General features: G+C 34.4%; 5 protein-coding genes across 5 annotated transcripts; 2 read left to right on the forward strand and 3 right to left on the reverse strand.

Moving 5' to 3' along the window:
• Window positions 1–1,755: 1,755 nt before the first annotated feature.
• Window positions 1,756–3,624, forward strand: LOTGIDRAFT_170733 (hypothetical protein; the record flags this gene model as incomplete). Its single annotated transcript, XM_009046572.1, has 2 exons — window positions 1,756–2,548; window positions 3,260–3,624. 2 exons carry the CDS (start codon window positions 1,756–1,758, stop codon window positions 3,622–3,624), a joined length of 1,158 nt encoding a protein of 385 aa, XP_009044820.1.
• A 750-nt stretch (window positions 3,625–4,374) lies between these two features.
• LOTGIDRAFT_170734 (hypothetical protein) lies at window positions 4,375–4,962 on the forward strand (the record flags this gene model as incomplete). Its single annotated transcript, XM_009046573.1, has 1 exon — window positions 4,375–4,962. The coding sequence occupies one exon, from the start codon at window positions 4,375–4,377 to the stop codon at window positions 4,960–4,962; it is 588 nt and encodes a 195-aa protein (XP_009044821.1).
• A 937-nt stretch (window positions 4,963–5,899) lies between these two features.
• On the reverse strand, window positions 5,900–7,145 carry LOTGIDRAFT_170735 (hypothetical protein; the record flags this gene model as incomplete). The annotated part of the gene is made up of 2 exons (XM_009046574.1): window positions 5,900–6,910; window positions 6,945–7,145. 2 exons carry the CDS (start codon window positions 7,143–7,145, stop codon window positions 5,900–5,902), a joined length of 1,212 nt encoding a protein of 403 aa, XP_009044822.1.
• Window positions 7,146–9,581: 2,436 nt separating this feature from the next.
• On the reverse strand, window positions 9,582–12,941 carry LOTGIDRAFT_170736 (hypothetical protein; the record flags this gene model as incomplete). The annotated part of the gene is made up of 2 exons (XM_009046575.1): window positions 9,582–10,963; window positions 12,557–12,941. 2 exons carry the CDS (start codon window positions 12,939–12,941, stop codon window positions 9,582–9,584), a joined length of 1,767 nt encoding a protein of 588 aa, XP_009044823.1.
• Window positions 12,942–15,529: 2,588 nt separating this feature from the next.
• LOTGIDRAFT_170737 (hypothetical protein) lies at window positions 15,530–17,570 on the reverse strand (the record flags this gene model as incomplete). The annotated part of the gene is made up of 4 exons (XM_009046576.1): window positions 15,530–15,652; window positions 15,710–16,008; window positions 16,944–17,183; window positions 17,480–17,570. The coding sequence occupies 4 exons, from the start codon at window positions 17,568–17,570 to the stop codon at window positions 15,530–15,532; spliced, it is 753 nt and encodes a 250-aa protein (XP_009044824.1).
• Window positions 17,571–18,033: the final 463 nt, after the last annotated feature.

The following is an 18,033-nucleotide window of genomic DNA, read 5'->3' on the forward strand; positions in this document are numbered from 1 at the left end:
TAGCAAATTGCAAAAGACCCTGAACAAATCAACCTCGAAGATACTTAGATCAAGTGCACGAACAGTCTAAAGTTGGGAAATTTTCATTTTTTAGAAGATTCTAATACCGGAAGTAGACTTCAGACCTCACAAATGAAAGTATCAGCAGATAGCCAAGGTCAATGACCTTTGATCTCGTAGAGGAGAAGGTCTAAAAAGGTCAAGATCAAGAGATATACGTCATCAAAATTTCTAATTGCACACGACTATAAAACCGGAAGTTGACATAGGACGGCAAATATAAAAGTATAAATAGATAGCCAATGGCAATGACGTTTGATCCTACAAAGGTCAAGGTCAACAAAGGTCAAGGTCAAAAATTGAAAATTTTGAATTTCCAAAACCTGTTCCTTCTTTTGAACTATGAAGCAGAAACAACCGAACTTTTAAGACAAAGTGGTTCAAAACATGAGATGATTGTATGTAAAGTTCCATTTTGAACAAACGTATACTTTGCGAGTTATGCTCCTGGCCAAAAATATCAATAATGAGTAATATAACCCGGATGTGGCACGCCCACCTTAATTTTTTTTGCATAGGGTAATTGATATTCCAAATGTTACGTCGTGTTCCAAATTTCAAGCTTCTACATTATTCAGGTCAAAAGATATTGGTCACCAAATGTCAACAAAGGTCAATCGAAAAATGAAAATATCCAAATGTTAAAACCCGTTCCTTTTTTGGAACTATAAAGCTGAAACAACTGATGTTAACACAAACTGGCCAAAAGGATGAGGTAATTGTGTGCAAAGTCGCTTTTTTAACAAACGTATCCTATGCGAGTTATGCCCCAGCCCCAAAATGTAGACAATTAGTAATTCAACCCGGATGTGCCACGCCCACCCCAATTTTTGGGTCATAGGTGAATTCATATTCAAAGTGTCTAGTTGTATTCTAAATATCAAGGTTCTACATGAAATAGATCATAAGATATACATACACCAAGGTCAAAAAGACGCAAATATGGTAAAAAAAACCCTCAAATTTGAAAAAATCACGAATTTCAATTTTGCTTTAAAAAAGCAATTGTTCTATATCTATGTAAAGTGCATGAGAAGCACATTAGGAAACCGAAAAAATTAACCCTCTAGGTTAATTAGGTCACGTGCTAGAGCAGTCCAAAGTTGCGAATTTGGCTTTTTATAGTAGTGTATGTCTTTTCGAATATGACGCATTTCACTTCTGCGCATGCGAATCTTTTTCAATGCGTCATATCCGATAAGACACAACTGCTAAAATGTATTTTAACAGACTCCCCAAACTGCTAAAATGTATTATAACAGACTCCTCAAACTGTTAAAAAAATGTATTATAACAGATTCCTCCAAACTGTATTATAACAGACTCCATATAAATTACCCAAACCACGGACAAGAATCACTATAATAATACAGTATAAAATAACCGCATTAAAAAAATAAAAATGTCTTTAATTTTAAAACACGAACAAAAAAAATTCGAAGGAGACGGTTTCTTCTCTGCGCTAACATCTCTCATCCCCATAGTGGCCAATTTTGTCTCAAACAACAAATCCCTCATTTCCTCAGAAGCGCAAGCTCTTGGTTCTGTGGCAAAAGCAGGAGTTAATATTAGCGATGCAGTGAAAAAATCTGACGAACTTAAAGAACTGCAGCTAATAAGAGATCTAAGAAACAAGAGACTAGAAAGACAAGCCCTAGAAAAACAAGGAATAGGGTTTAAAATCATTGGATAAAAATGGCAAGCAAAAATTACAGATTGGATCCAATCTTTCAATTGTATGATCCGATTCAATATTCGTTCAACAAGAAGAAAGAGGATTACGTAATCATCTCACCATCGGTAGGTACAAAGACCCAAATAAACGACGGGGGAAGAGTTACCTTTGAAATTAATTCGTTGTCCAATTGGTTGCTGCTTTCCGATGCCCATATCCGATGCGATTTCAAGATCAAAGACGCCACTCAGAATCGAATTCCACAAACCAACACGACTTTAGAAAACAACTTCTTTCCGTCTTTATTCAGCGAAATGGTTTTGGAAGCTGGTTCAAATCCGATAGAGACCATAAAACACCCCGGCGAGTTTGACACAATGTTGAAAACGGTTCTGTATCCCAAAAACTACGATTCAGTTTCTGGATGGATTCCCGATGTCGGTGACGGAGAAGTTTTAAAAGATCCGGTCAGAACTGTAGCAAATGACGCAGACCTTGCTAGGATAAGGGTAGTTGCTAGAAACACACTGGAAAGAGTGACTCGCGGAGTAAATCACGGATTTGAAAAACGAACGCTTCAATACAACAATGTTGTCGAGGTTTCCATAGGTTTGCCGTATAAAATTCATTTGCAAAGAGAAATCAACGACAACAAAATATTCTTTGGTGAAAACAACTCTGACGCAAAATTGGAAATAACGAATATCCAACTTTACATAATGGTAATCACTCCTTCCGTAGAAGTGGAAACGAGAATATTCAACTCTTTAACCAAAGACATCGAAATTGCTTTTCTTCATCGTAACACGGTAGGTAGCATGACTTTAACGGGAGAATCCACCACGTGGCCAATCACCAACACCGTCAAACCAGTGAGATATCTAATGGTCGGTTTCAAAAACTTGCCAGACTCTCAGACAAACAACAACAACATTTTCAGAGTGGCATTGAACCATACTCAAGATCCCATCATTCGCAAAGTTCAAGTCAGATTGAACAACGATAATTATCCCAATCAACCTTTGACAATTGATCCTTCCAAAAAAGATTACAACGAATTGTACAGAAACTATAAAAACATGTGCGAATTGTTTTGAAATACGCCTCAGTTTGAATACACAGATTTTTCACTCAATCATCCAATCTTTTGTTTCGATCTGTCAGCTCATCAAGAAGATCTTTTCAAAACAGGGGTAAACATAAATATTCACATATTAGATGTAACCGGCTACTGTTTATTGCTGGAAGAAGCAAAACATTTGATCAAAATATCAGATAGAAGAATGATAAGAATTGAATAAAAAAACACCCTTTAAAAATGAAACCAGAAACTTTAGTTATGAAAATAATAGAAGCTATGGAAACAAATTCGCCGACTCTAATAACTTACAACGGTAAAAAAGTGCATATAACCCAAAAGATTATCGATAAATACAAACATTGCAAAGTCAGAGACGACTGATGAGAATTTAACTAAAAAAGGTGGATTTTTACCTTTATTACTTTTAATCTTTTCTGGTTTAGTTGCAGCTGGTGCAACTGCTGGTGGAGCTGCTGGGATAGCCGAAGCTGTCAACTCAAATAAAGCAGCTGCAGTAAAAGCAGCTGAAGAACGTAGACACAATTTGGCAATGGAAAGAGAAGCACGAGGGGGTTCGGGAGTAGGAGATATTTTAGGGACGGTCAAAGAATTCGGACAAAGATTTGGCGAAGAAACCAAGAAAACCGTTAAAGAGGGATTAAGCAAATTAATAGATAACATCTACACCGGAGAAATGAAGGTCAAACACAAGGGCAACGCCATATTTTTTAAAAACATACGTTCGGGCGAGGGAATCTTTCTTTCAAAGTATAAAGGCAACGGGGTGATTTTTGGTACGAAAATGTAATAAATAAAAATGGGCAAGAAATTCAAACATTCGGACATATTTCCTAGCAACCCCATGCTCATGTGCATTTGCGGATCTTCGGGATGTGGAAAGACTTATCTCACTTTTAAAATGTTGACAACACTGAACCTTTTAGATTTCGAGTCTCTGTATATTTACACGACTACTCCCGAACAATCCTATTATCAGTTTCTCAAAGCTTTGGAATACATCTCGAAAGAAGAAGTTCAAGACATTTTTCACTACTACGAAAGCAACGAAGACTTGCAAGAGAACGCGGAAATTTAGACGGTTTTATCAAAGAAAAGAATCCTTCTCTGAAACCGACCGACGTCAAAGTGTTTCTGACTAAAAACGTCAACGATTTAGACTTGTCTAAAATCGACAACCACCGAAAGAACTTGATTGTCTTTGACGACTGCGTGGCACAAAAAAGTCAAACCGTTCAACAAGAATTCTTCACGAAAGGAAGACATCACAACTGTCACTGCATATACCAATCCCAATCTTTCTACGGAATGGACGCCATGTTTATTAGAAAGAACGCAAATTGTTTTTTATTATTCGAATTGAACGACAAAGATTTATCTCAAATCATTCAGTCGATAAATCACGGAATGGAACATTTAAAAAAGAATGTAAAGCTCAATGGAGAAACCCGGATGATCATGGATATGTATTCGTACTATACTAGAAAACCCGCGGGTGAAAGAGTTATGATCGACATATGTTAATTTTATTTTTTTTAAAATGACTGATTGGAATAATATTTTAAAAAGAAATAGAGAATATATCAAAGCTAAGAATAAAATAAATACCCAAGTTGAAAATAACAGATTACAACAACTCGGATTAACGGAAAATCTACAGACTCTATTTCAACCCATATTAAAAAGTCAAGAAGATATTAAAAAGAAATTAGCTTTAGAACCCACGCCTCGTATAGAACCCACACCTCATCACCCCAAAGTGATTGAATATAGTGGTGTTATAATTAGGACAGTAGATGATGTAAAACATTATTTTTCAAACCCTGACCCAGATTTATCAAAGAGCATTTCACCAATCATTGATGAAGCGGGTTTGTTGTTCAATGGTTTTAGAATAAGATTTAGTGGAAATTCACCACAATTCAAAATCGATACAAAAGATTACATATACACATTAACGAGAGGATTAATAGATTTAATGAATGGCGAGGACGTTGAAATTGCCGATTACAAGGATTTAGTAGCATACTCAAAATTTCTACATGCGATCAGAAAGACAGGACCTGAAACAAGAAGATTGAGAGAAGTTGATTTATATATAACAAAAGTTATTGAGCGAGATGAATAGGAGGTAGATGATTATGCAGAAGATTATCCAATCATACAAGAAATAGACGAAATCGATGATATGGTGGCATCTGGACAAGGTATAACTTTTTTATCCGACAACAACGAGGAACTAGTTAATAGATTACGAGTAATATTAGCGGCCATGAAGGAAGGTCATCGATCGGACAGACAATACAACGAAGTCAATGGCATATTAAAACGACTTTTGGAGAAAAAAAATCATCACTAAAAAAGACTATATAAACGTCATTAAAAATGTCCAATAAAGAGCAATTGTTCGTTATCACCTCGAATAAATCAGACATCAAATTGTCTCTAGACTACGAGTATGAACTCGATCGCAATAAACAGTACGAACTGGGATTAAAGTATTTCTCCGTTTACAATTCCATTAGAAACATCAACGAAAAAAACAATCAACTAAAAAATCGACGGATAACGGAGTTACGTTCAAAACCATAAGCTTACTACCGGGAAGCTACGAATACGTAGCCATCAACGATTACCTATCCGAATACGCAGGAAGCGTGAGCGGTAAAAACAATATCGAATTCGAAGGTAATTTGAATCTGAACAAAAGAAAACTGATCTTGAGAAATAACAGTCAAGTCGATTTCAACGTAGAAAATTCGTTGAATGCGTTACTAGGGTTCGATAAACGAATATACGCGCAATCGACATTGGCGCCACACAAGGCCAACATCGAGAACGACATCGACGTGATCAACATTCACTGTAATTTGATCAACGGTGGATTTTTCAACAAGCTCAAACGCCAAATCATATACAGCATACCGACTTTTACGGTGCCGATCGGATACAGAATTATAGAGAAACTATTTACCAGTCAATTCTTTCATGATCAAAGATATAAATCTGGAAATCAAAGACGGTTAAAACAGGTTCATAGACTTTGGCAACGAAGAAATTGTCATTCAACTAAATGTAAAACAATCTTCATTCTCTTCTTGATTAGAAAGATAATCGAAATCATCACATTCATAGTTTTCATCAAAACTATACTCATCTTTGTCGTTGTAAGGATACATAATTCCTTCACTTTTTGTTGGTTTTCTTTTAACATTAATCAAATAACTTCTAAAAACTTTAGTTTGTTTATCATTTGGAATAACTACTCCATTGGTGAAACTTCTTTCCCATGGTTTCTTAAATTCGTTTGACACATCATGTCCGGTTGCTAACTGAACGTAATCTTCTACACTTATCTTATCATTAGAATAACCTTTAAACGTTTTCTTTTCTTTTAAAACACCATCAGAAGTCAAAACGATGTTGTATTTGACTTTTGGTGCTAAATATAAACCAAATATAATTCCACCGTCACCGTAATCGTTTTTACCTTTGCAATAGTCTTTTTCGGAGACCAAACCAGCTCTGTTTAGTTTTTTCCAATTGTTGGATGAAATGTACAAACTATCGGTGTCGGTATAGTATATTTCGGGTTTATAAAATCCATTTATGACGTGAATGAAATTGTTCATTATTTTTTTACTGTGAGATAAAACGAATGATCCCAAATGACTAGGTGTTAGTCGTGTAGATTTACTATCTTCAGTAGTAATCTCTTTTTCTTCAATTTCTGTTTCAACAACATATTGAGTATCATTAATTTTCTCATAGGTTTTAACACGTGAATCAAAGTTGGCCTGTAAAGTTGCTTCATTCCATAAATGTCTAGTTGTGAATATATCTTTCTGAATTGATTTACCATACAAGGAATTACCTAATAATTTCATGCAATTACTACCCACGATATTACCTTCTCGTTTATATTTATTTCTTAGATCTCTCAAAATTAAAATATAATCTCTATAGGGTGGAGTTTTAAAATTTTCTTCGTAAACTATAGCATCTAATATTCTAATAATTCGTCCACTATTTCTTGAATATCGACCGCTGTTAATACGTCGTGACAGAAACCATTTCTGAACCTGATTTTAGTGCCAGTTTCCTTTTTACCTTCTTCGTGAAAGTGATTTTATCTTTAGCTGGTATCGGTTGGAAGAACATGTTTTTTGGATAGTCAAACCACACTGTTAAAATAGCTGTTCTAGGTCTGAATTTTTGTTTATTGAAGAGTTTTACAAATTCTTTTTCTTCTTCTGGTAGAAACGGTCTTCCACTTTCCGCTCTCGGATATTCACTGTCTAAATCCGACATGGCGGAAGCGTATAAACCGTTAGCATCAAATGCCATTAGTTTAGTACATTCTATTTTTTTTAAGTCTCGAATGAACCTCCGTTTTGTCTTTTGCGCTTGCGCTGTATTCTTTGAATAAATCAATTATGTTATTACTTTCAAGTTCTGTATATTCCTTTAATACGTTACAAATTTCATCCATTTTGTTCGTTTCAAATGATTTTCTAATTGCCGAAACTCTTCCTCCTTTAATAGATCGTCTGATAAAATTTCTTATAAAAGGATTAGTGTGCGAATAAACTTTTTGTATATTTTCTTTTTCGTTATGTTTCGCAACCATTCTAGTAGTTTCATACCATTCTTCTTCAAACATTTCTTTATCGTAATGATATAAATAATACCAACCCTTTAAAGATAAAGATGGAGCCGTTAGATTATTGGACATATTTTGGTTTACAACTTCTTTCATGACTTGGTTGTATTTCATCAAACAAGCTCCCAAACGGAGAGTGTCTCTCTTGGCGTAAGGTTCCCATTCGTGTCTCAATTCCTCCCAGTTGTCTTGCGTGTATTTAGCGATATCTACGTCGGCAATCTTTCTCAAATTCGCGGGAAGATTGGAAGAATTTCCCCATGCAGCCAAACTAGAGGATTCGTGTTGGTAGGAACACGTGAAATTAATATGTTGTAAATAATTACCCTTTATTTCTTTCTGTCTTTTCCATTTTTTCTGTAAATCTTCATCTGTGTATGGATTAGATAAACGAAAAGATAGAATTCCTATGGGTGTTTTTAAAGGGCAATGCGTTAGTTTTTTTGCATTTTTAAGCACGATCCAGTTGTCGAAACCACTGCCGTTATGAGAAATTAATATTAATCTGTTTCTATCATATTGACCTAAATATTTCAACATTTGATCTATACAATCTGTACCTACAAATATTTCTACTACATTCATTAGTTTATCATAAATTCTTCTGGAACATTATCAGTAAGGAAGATATCTTTTATCATTTCTAACTTTTTTCTTTGTTTTTCTAAATTAATTAAAGTGCAGGCATAAGGAATTGCTCTTCGCGTGTCTTTTTCTGAATACGTTTCGCAATCCCAAGCGAATAACGCATCATCACTCATACTTGAAAGCACGTTTAGTTTGAGAGGTGAAACCTGTGTTACTGCGTTATCGTCTCTACACGTTTTCCACAACTGTTCGTAATTGTCTTCTATTTCTTGAATTCCCAAACTTTTTTGGCTTCTTCTAATCAAACAGAAATGCGAGTTGTGTAAGTAAAAAACCCAATCTAATTCATCATATAAGTCTCTGGGATGAAAATGTCTGTTTTTGGGATTATAAATTTGAAACGAAGTGTTAAATTTCTTGTTGAATTCCTTCATTCTAGCACAAGTCATCACTCCTTTTCTATTTGCTATTGAAAACCCGTTGATGTATTCTTAAAAATTTACACGTTAAATCTTTGTTCAAAACACGATTGACGCATTTGATAAAACAGTGACCATCTGTAGGTATGTAACAATTTTCGCCTTCGTATTCATTTATCTTTTTAAGTAGATCAGTTCCTCCTCTACCAACTCTCGATCTTTTTATTTCTTGGAAATTGTCTTTCATTAAAATTATTTTTCCTGTAAAATACTAATCGGAAGCATCAGATTTTTTGTCCATATTTGAAAAGATATTGTGAAAAGTTTTGGCATTGAAACCGAGGAGTGACATGTATTGTCTGTGATTGCCTTCCTCGACTATTTCTCCATCTATTTTAATTTGTCCTTTGAATGTTTTAAATTTATCAGAGATAGCCTTGATAACATAGGAAAATAGGGCGTTTTCTATCAATGTTTCATCGTGTTCGATTTTATTCATATTTTTTTAAGTATATATTTTTGATTATTTCTTTATTTTGACCGCTGATATTTCTGTATTGAATTCTTCTAATTCTTCAACTGTTATGTTCTTGTCTTCTCTCGATCTTTCGAAAAAGATATACGATTGATTAAGATACATATTCAAGATATCCGTTTTCTTTTTATAATGAGCTTTCTTTTTGCTTGTGAAACCTAAAGTGATGAGGCCGCAAGAGGCCGTTTGAACGACTGTTAATGCAGCCAATACGGTTGGGACGATGACCGGAAACATTAATCTACCAGTCGTTGGCCGTTGCCACCGTTACTCCTACCGTTAGAACTGTTCTCGCTGTTTTGAAAACAGAATCGATTCTACTCCATGTTTTCCTGCATGAATTGTACTGTCTTAACTTTATTTTCAACTCTTCTTGTTTGTCTATCATGTATTGTTGTCTGCTTTCGAGTTCCATTTTTTAAGTTGTTAAATTAAGTGAATTTCCGATTAATAGAACCACGGAATATCAAATAGAGAGAAGTCGTTTGGCCTAGCATTATTATTAAATTTTCGAGTATTAAAAGTAAAAACATTTACGCGTACTAACGACATTTCTTTTTTCGTATGGTCCTCGTTAAGATGATAGGAATATTTTCTTTTTCCATGTTTATCTTGGCTTTAAATATATAACCACCAGCAACAAGGATGGAGTCGGAACCTTCGACAAACGTTAAATGTACTATAAACTCTCGTTCTTGTTGACTTTTATGAACATCGATCGAGGTGTATTTGTCACCTAAAGCGAAATACAGTTTTACGTATTCAAAGTCTGTTGTTCGTAAAAACTCGTGACTGCTCGATTCTATTGATCCGTGTTTGTGTAAGCGTCGTGGAATTTTGTCAATGTTGGTTGATGGTGGATTTTCCGTCTCCAATATCGTATCTAAATCCATGATTCCAATGATATCCTTATCATTTTCTACTTCCATTTCAAAGGTGTTTACATATTTACCATTTTTCGTTTCAATTTCCTGATCCCTTTTATCAATCAAACGTATATTCTCTTCCAAATTACCATCATTGAATAATGAAATATGTTTGACGACCTTACCGGTTTGTTTGAAGACTACTTTATTGACTTTAACCTTCATGGGAAACTCTATTTGAATCAGACAATTACCTCGAAAAGTAAACGCTTCCGTTTCGCCGATATCGAATACGTTTTTAGGTTCTCCGTATACGAGAGAACCCACTTTTATTTCTACTTTGAATCCGTATTTGTTTGATTTATAAATTTGGTCTTTTTCATCGAAGAAAGTGTCACTTTCGAATGGAAGATTGAAATAATACGATTTGTCCGTGACAATAGCTTCTAATTTGGTCAACTTTCTCTCTTGTCTCAAAAAATCGTCACGAATTCTAGATACCAAAAGATTGACCTGTTCTTTAATATAATTTTTCATATCATCTCGAAATTTATTTTGAAGAAAGTTTTTAATCACACCCACTTCTTTTTCTAATTCGTCCGTGATTTTAGTACCCAAAGCAGTCAATTGTCGTTTCAACGCATCTTTGTTAATGGGATGTGCGAGATTGTTAATTATATTTTGAACATCTGATTTTTGCTTCGCGAACTTTTCGTTCAATTTCGATATTGAATTTTGTAACTCAGTTTTGTCCGCGGTCTTGTCTAGTTCTGCTAGCAATTCGCCATGTTTTCTTTCCAAAGCGGTTAGTTTTTGTTTCAATCTATCCTCGTTTACATTTGGGTTATGTATTAAACGTTGAACGTCTATTTTTACCTTCGTAATCTTATCGTCTAATTTAGATATTAAATTTTGCAACTGACTTGTTTTATCCAATTGAATAAGACGTTTCAAACTCGTTAACTTTTGTTGTAGTTTGGGTTCGTCCACAAGATTTTTAATATTTCGTCTGAGGTATCTTTTCACGTCAGTTATTCTATTTTCAACATGGTCCTTATCTATTTGAATTTGATCCAGTATATTTCTTGTTCACGGCATCGTTATCGTTTCCTGGAAACTTTAAATTAGTTATTTTGAAATTGTTCATATCGATATCCCCTTGTAAGGTGTCTCCGATTTGATCCACGAAAAAAGGTTTCGCTTTGTTTATAAACGCCGTTATGGGATTTTTAGATTCTAGAGGTAAAGACCCTAATCCAAACTTGTTTGCCATTTTTATTGAGTTAAATTTATTATAATTTCTTCAAACTTTTCTCCCAAACTCAACCGATATAAAACCCAAAGCGACAGCTGTCCACACAGCTTTTGTCCTGGCATTTGAATTTGAAACGTAGAACATTTGATTGGTTTGTTAGTCAATTTCGTTATCTCTTCTGTCGGTTCTAAACCGAAAGAATCAAAGAAATAAAAATTATTCGAAGAATCTTTGTGTAGAGCAGAGTGATGAACTCCTTTTTGATCCGACGTGTGAATGTTTGTGATGGCGTAAAATTTACCTTTCTTGTATTTCAGTTCATCAATTTCATCTCGCATGCAATAATAAAACGGCGATACGTTCAATTCCTTGGCCAATTTCACAAGTTGAAAATTTGTGGTCGTGTCTTTTCCGTATTTATCGAGAAATGCATTCATTTTTTAAGTTGATTTTTTTAGGTGTTTTTCGAAGTAGGCGGTAAGTATTGCTGAAGACCCAATTGACGAAATATATACGTAATTTGTGTTTGAAAAAACGTGTATAACATTCTGATAAAACACATTCAATAATATTTTGAAGATAAATTTACATTTAAATTTAAAAAATCTTAATTTAAGAGAGCGTAAATGCTTGTCGACATCTAAATTTCTTAACCTTTCATCAAAATCTTCATTTTCGAGATTCATTTTTAAAAGTCAGTTTTTTGAAGTTCATTTTGATAAAACCTTCCTATGATTTGTTCTTTGTCTTGATCGATCAATTCATACGTGGGAGGTGATGTGCAGTTTACTTTATCAACGATGAATATCTCGTTAGTCCAATACCCGACGTAACCTTTCTGAAACAATGATTTATATTTAAAATACGAACTCGATCTCCAACTTTGAATTTGGGTTTAATATTCAAATTGCTAATCTCGTTTTCAAAGTTGTTTCGAGTGTTGACGGACTTTATGATATTCGGGTTATTAGAGGCTTGCGTTGGCGTCACACCTATAGACGAATGTATTTTGTTATTGTATTCGTCGACAACAACTGGTATTATTTTAAGCCATTTTTGAGATTTCAATTCCGTGAATTTCTTGAATAATTTGCCTTTAAGAGTCCTGTTGAATCTTTCTATCACTACGGCCTTACCTTCGTTATGCGTGCTGTAAATTTCAAACCCCCAGAGATTTCACATTTCTATTGTAGAATTCGCTTCCTTTATCAACCCACAACTTTAGGGGTCGTCTGTCGGATTGTTTCATTATGGTTTCGAATGCTTGTTTGACAGTCAGACCCGATTTGTTTTTCAAGGGAAAGACCCAAGCGTATCATCGTTATCAAAAACTTTGACTTTGAGGTAATGTTTGTTTTTTCGAAATTCTTCATAATCTCGTCTGCTATGCCCATACCCAATTTCAATTTTGCCTTCAAGAGTTTTATGATAAGAGCCCTTTGTAATTTCTCTTTGAAAGTGGGATAGGGAATATTTTCGAGTTCGTCTATCATTTGTTTGTCTGCTTGGTGTCTGAATGTTATGTCTTTGTTTCTGTATGTCGTGTCGTGTTTGAGCGCAGCTGCGTCAACTCTATTAACGGGTTCTTCCCCTGGTTTGGGATTATCATTTTCATCCAATCGTAGATCTAATCTCGTGCTTGGACCTGTATAATTGTGCCCTGGGAGATGTTTTTCTCCGGGATATTTTGCCCATGGGAATCCAGGAAGAGAACCCAATGACTTTTGAATGTCTCCCGCACCGAAATACGTTTTAGGAGGATGGACATTTATTAAAGACATATTTGTCCAATAATGAAATAAACACCATATATTTTTAATACGAAAGATTTAATACCAGGAGAAAATTATTCAAGCCATAGAAATGAATCATTAGATCTTTTCACTGCATCGCTTATATCTACTCCTGAGGAAATTTGTTGTTTGAGACAAAATTGGCCACTTTGGGGATGAGAGATGTTAGCCAGAGAAGAAACCGTCTCCTTCGAATTTTTTTTGTTCGCGTTTTAAAATTAAAGACATTTTTATTTTTTTAATGCGGTTATTTTATACTGTATTATTATAGTGATTCTTGTCTGTGGTTTGGGTAATTTATATGGAGTCTGTTATAATACAGTTTGGAGGAATCTGTTATAATACATTTTTTTAACAGTTTGAGGAGTCTGTTATAATACATTTTAGCAGTATGGGGAGTCTGTTATAATACATTTTAACAGTTGTGTCTTTTCGGATATGACGCATTGAAAAAGCTGCGCATGCGCAGAAGTGAAATGCGTCATATCCGAAAAGACATATACTACTTTTTATGGATAGCTATAAAACCGGAAGTACATGTCGGAGGTCAAAGGTCAAAGTATCAAATGATAGCCAAGGTCAATGAACTTTGACCCTATGAAGGTCAAGGTCATGAAAGGTCAAGGTCACAAGAAATAAGCTTTCAAACTTTGAAAAAATTCAACCGGAAGTTCCGAAAATGCAAAAGCAAAATTCAAAAATCGGCTCGCAACGTTTTGTGAACATTAGCAGAATACATCGACACCAAATTTATGCAGATTTAGTTTATCCCTAAGGACTTATTTCGAAAATTAGAAAATCAAGATGGCGGCCAAAGTATCACTTCCGGTCTGGATTTTATATTCTTCGTTTTTTTGTATTAGCATTTACTTACGATCAGCATAAATTTCGTTGACCTAATTCAATTACACCGGAAGTTATTCGACCGGAAGTGGATTGTACTTTCAATTGATTCCCCGTTTAAAACCGAAAGTAAAGTTAAATATTTGACAACTACATATTATTTACTTTGGTGATGCCCCTTTGCATCTTAAATTTCAGATCAATCGATGCAAAAACAAAAAAGTTGCAAAAAAATTGCAAAATTCAATCGAAAAAAGTTTGCGACAAATTTTCGAATTTCGTAATTTTTCAAGTGTTATCTGATCAGAAATTACAGCCAGATTTTAAAAATGAAAACTCGAAGAAAATCGATGCAAAAAATGCGCCTTCTAGAGCCAATTTACGAGTTTTTGCATATGTTGCACTGTGGCACTTACGGTTTTGCAAAAATGTTCCAATTCATATTCATTAACAACGTTGCCACTGCAGAAGGTTTACACATGTAGAAATGTTGATGTAGCTATTGAAGCCTAGGCTGTGTGCTCTGTGGAAATTTCGAAAAAAAAAAAAAAAAAAAAAGAATTGACAATTTGCGAAAGCAAAGTCCCACAATAAGCTTAATTGAGAAAACCACGCGTAGTACTGAGTTGAATTTAAGTTCCAATTTGCAAGAGGATCTAAAAAATATTAACCTTCTGGGCTTAAATCACGTGCTAAAGCAATCAAAAGTCACAAACGTCTTTTGTGTATCAGCAGATTGCAAAGGTCAATGATCTTTATCTCCTTATCAGTCATCAAACTACTATTTTTAAAACTAAACAGCAGAAACAACTGTGATTTTAAGAAAACCTGGTCAAAGCACAGGAATCCGTATGCAAAGTGCTTTTTCGAACAAATCTTTTCTGTAAAAGTTATACATCGACCGATTACTATAACCATCTGTTGTTTGACTTGCACCCAAAGTGTGTAAAATTCTAGATGGAATTCTAATTGTCACAGCTTTTTTTAAACTGCCAATAGTCTTTTCAACTACCCATATCACTTCTTAAATCACAATCAATGCCCTGACAGTTACGCCTGGAAGTGACGACAGTCTCAATTTGCGTAGAAATTATTTGTTGATTTGTAGAAGGAAATGACGTAAGATTATGAAATTATGAAAAATGATATAAATAGCTGAAATCAATCTGCTTCAAGTGGTAAATTGTAATATAAAATCAGAGTTTTCCAACTTTGTTATATAGAGTTGTTGCCCTTATTGAATCTTTTTACTTTGTATATAAAGTTATTGTCCTTTTTATACGCCAACATGAAAAGAATGAACACTATTAAAATCGAAAAATATTTAGTATGAATTATTGCCCTTGTTCTTGAAATACTGGTGAAATGATTTTGATGAAACTTGGGGTGAGTGTTTGTTTTTACCCAAGGATAAACCCTAATGAAAATCAGAAAAATCGAAAAATAATTAGTATTAATTATTGCTCTTGTTCCTGAAAACGCGTTCAATTTGAGCTTGCTAACACTCTAGAAGGCACAATTCTTGGCGGATCTAGATGAAATTTGGTATGAGTGTAATCCCCCAAGGATGAACCCCATTGAAAATAGGAAAATCGAAAAATAATAAGTATGATTATTGTCCTTTTTCTTGAAAACGCGTTCAAATTTTAGCGTGTAAACACTTTTGAAGGCACAAGTCTTGGCGGATTTTGACGAAAGTTTGTGTGAGGTGTGTAATCACCCAAGGATAAACCCTATTGAAACAATCTATTCACTTGTGAAAACTTGCCCCTCACGCATTCTGTCCATAAAGCAACCCTCTTGTGTGAATAGATTGTTGATTTATGAAACTCATCGCAAATCTGATCTATTCCCAACTGAAATTAAAAATAAAACTCAATTCGCTTCATCAGTGACTTGTCTAGAAAACTTACCAGAAACTTATCCCAGGAAACACTATTTCCTACACTTTTGCTAAATGAACTTGGGTTTTCACTGGCTTGTATGGGAAGTTTTTCCATATTAAGTTGCTCTTTCAACATGGCATCCTGGTGAACAACACTGACTAAATCATTTCTATTCATATCTTTTAAAACTGATACAATTTGTGTCAAACATGGATGTTTATGATGTTCGTACCATAAGTTCATGAATTTACATAATCGTGTTTCTATTTGTGGGTTATTTATATTTAACTGTTCCCATTTAGCGGTTGCGTTGAATTCTGGGGTTCCTAGAAAATAAACAACAATTAAAAAAAGTACCCACCACCCCTCTTCTGTTCAATAATATCGGGAGACGCGGTGACTCAGTTGGTTAAACGCTTGCTCACTAAGGGTTCAATCCTGGCATAGGTGGAGATTACACCTTCGGATTTTTCAACCAAGTTTTCCCCTGTCAGTGATGCAGAGCTGAAGGGGTTGACATGAAAAAATCGTCTCGTCGTTTAAATGGGACAATAAACCCTAGTGCTACAGGTAGTGCACGTAAAAGATACCTCGACAGTTTAAGATCAAAACGGATTATCCAGGCAAGGCTTTTCCTCATTGCCCGTCTTTATTAGACCATAAGGAACAGGAATGTAGGATGTGAAACTACATTCACTTCTATTTTTGTAGCAAAATAAGAATAGTTAAAACATATTTCATATAAGTGTAGAAACACAACTGACAACACTAATATGAAGATTGTATATCAATTATTACTAATCATGTAAAATATGTTAATGATCTGGTTTTAAATGTTGTCAGTAATAACAACAGAGAATGATTTTATAAATTGAAATTCTTACCTAAATTGGCGACAAAAAGATCAATCTGGTTCAGATTATGTACCAATATCTTCCGAATTATATTCATCCATTTGGGCTTCAAACTCGGAATATCATGCGCCTCTGAAAAAACAACTGAAGCTTGTTTGAAGAATAAAATACAATATTTCTGCATATCAAATTAAATTTATTTCACTTCCTAGGTCACACCCACACGTCTCAATTTACAACGCAATATTTTCTTCATTAATTTTATTAGTAGGGGATTTACCTCTCGGCACAATGAAATACCTTAAAACTAAATGAGGTTATTAGTCATTAATGACGAGAATACCGTCTTCTGAAACGTCGTACACTGTTGATAAATGATCACTCACCAACTTGTACAGGAAACCTACCTTCATCATTACCTACATTCTTTTCAATTTCCTTACGAAGTTGTTCTGTAAGATTGACATCGTGTTGTATAATATTGACTAGATCATTTCTATTCATATCTTGTAAAGCTGATACAATTTGTGTTAGACTTGGATCTTTAGTCTGTTCGTACCATAAGTTCATGAACTTGGTGAATCGTGTTTCGATATCTTTGTTGTCTAGCTGTTCCCATTTAGCGGTTGCGTTGAATTCTGGGGTTTCTACAAGATAAACAACAATTCAAATAGTATCCCAAACTCCATTTCTATTTCCATTTGCATCAACGTTCCTGTAGCGAATGTGTAAATCGTTGAAAACGATACATTGCGAACAGTATTTTGAGTTTGAACCAACGAAGGGGAAGTTTAAAGGCTGACGTTCGAGTCATATAAGTGCGGAAACACTATCGACAACACTGATGAAGATTGAATAATAATCGTTGTTATGTTAAATAGGATTAAGATCGGCTTTACATACAGAGAAAAATATTGATATGAATAGAAACTCTGATTCTTACCTAAATAGGTGACAAAAACATCAATCTGGTTCAGATTATTTACCAATATCTTACGGATTTTATTCATCCATTTGGGCTTCAAGTTCGCCATTTTTGAAACAATTACTAAAATCTTATCTTGCTAAACTGTAAGAAAATGGAAAATTGTTTGGGTGTTTTTGTATCATTATTATTGTTATTATTATTTTATTTTATTATAAAAGTATGGAAAATTGCTCCGTAAATACCATTATAATAATTACGACGTTTATAGGGCAATTCAGAAAGTATCGACGTAACACTACCAACATAGTTTAATTCAGATGAATTTAATACCGTAACATTACCACAACAGGGTTATTCAGACAGTAAAAAAGTAAAATAACCATTTTGAAAGTAACGACAAAACAGTACCAACATAGAGTATTGCAGATGAAAGATTACCACTATAGGGTCATTCAGATGAAAGATTACCACTATAGGGTCATTCAGATGAAAGATTACCACTATAGGGTCATTCAGATGAAAGTAAAAGGGACACAAAATATCACCACAACATTACAACCATAGGACCC

This window comes from Lottia gigantea (assembly GCF_000327385.1).
Source record: "Lottia gigantea unplaced genomic scaffold LOTGIsca_103, whole genome shotgun sequence".
Lineage (NCBI taxonomy): Eukaryota > Metazoa > Mollusca > Gastropoda > Lottiidae > Lottia > Lottia gigantea.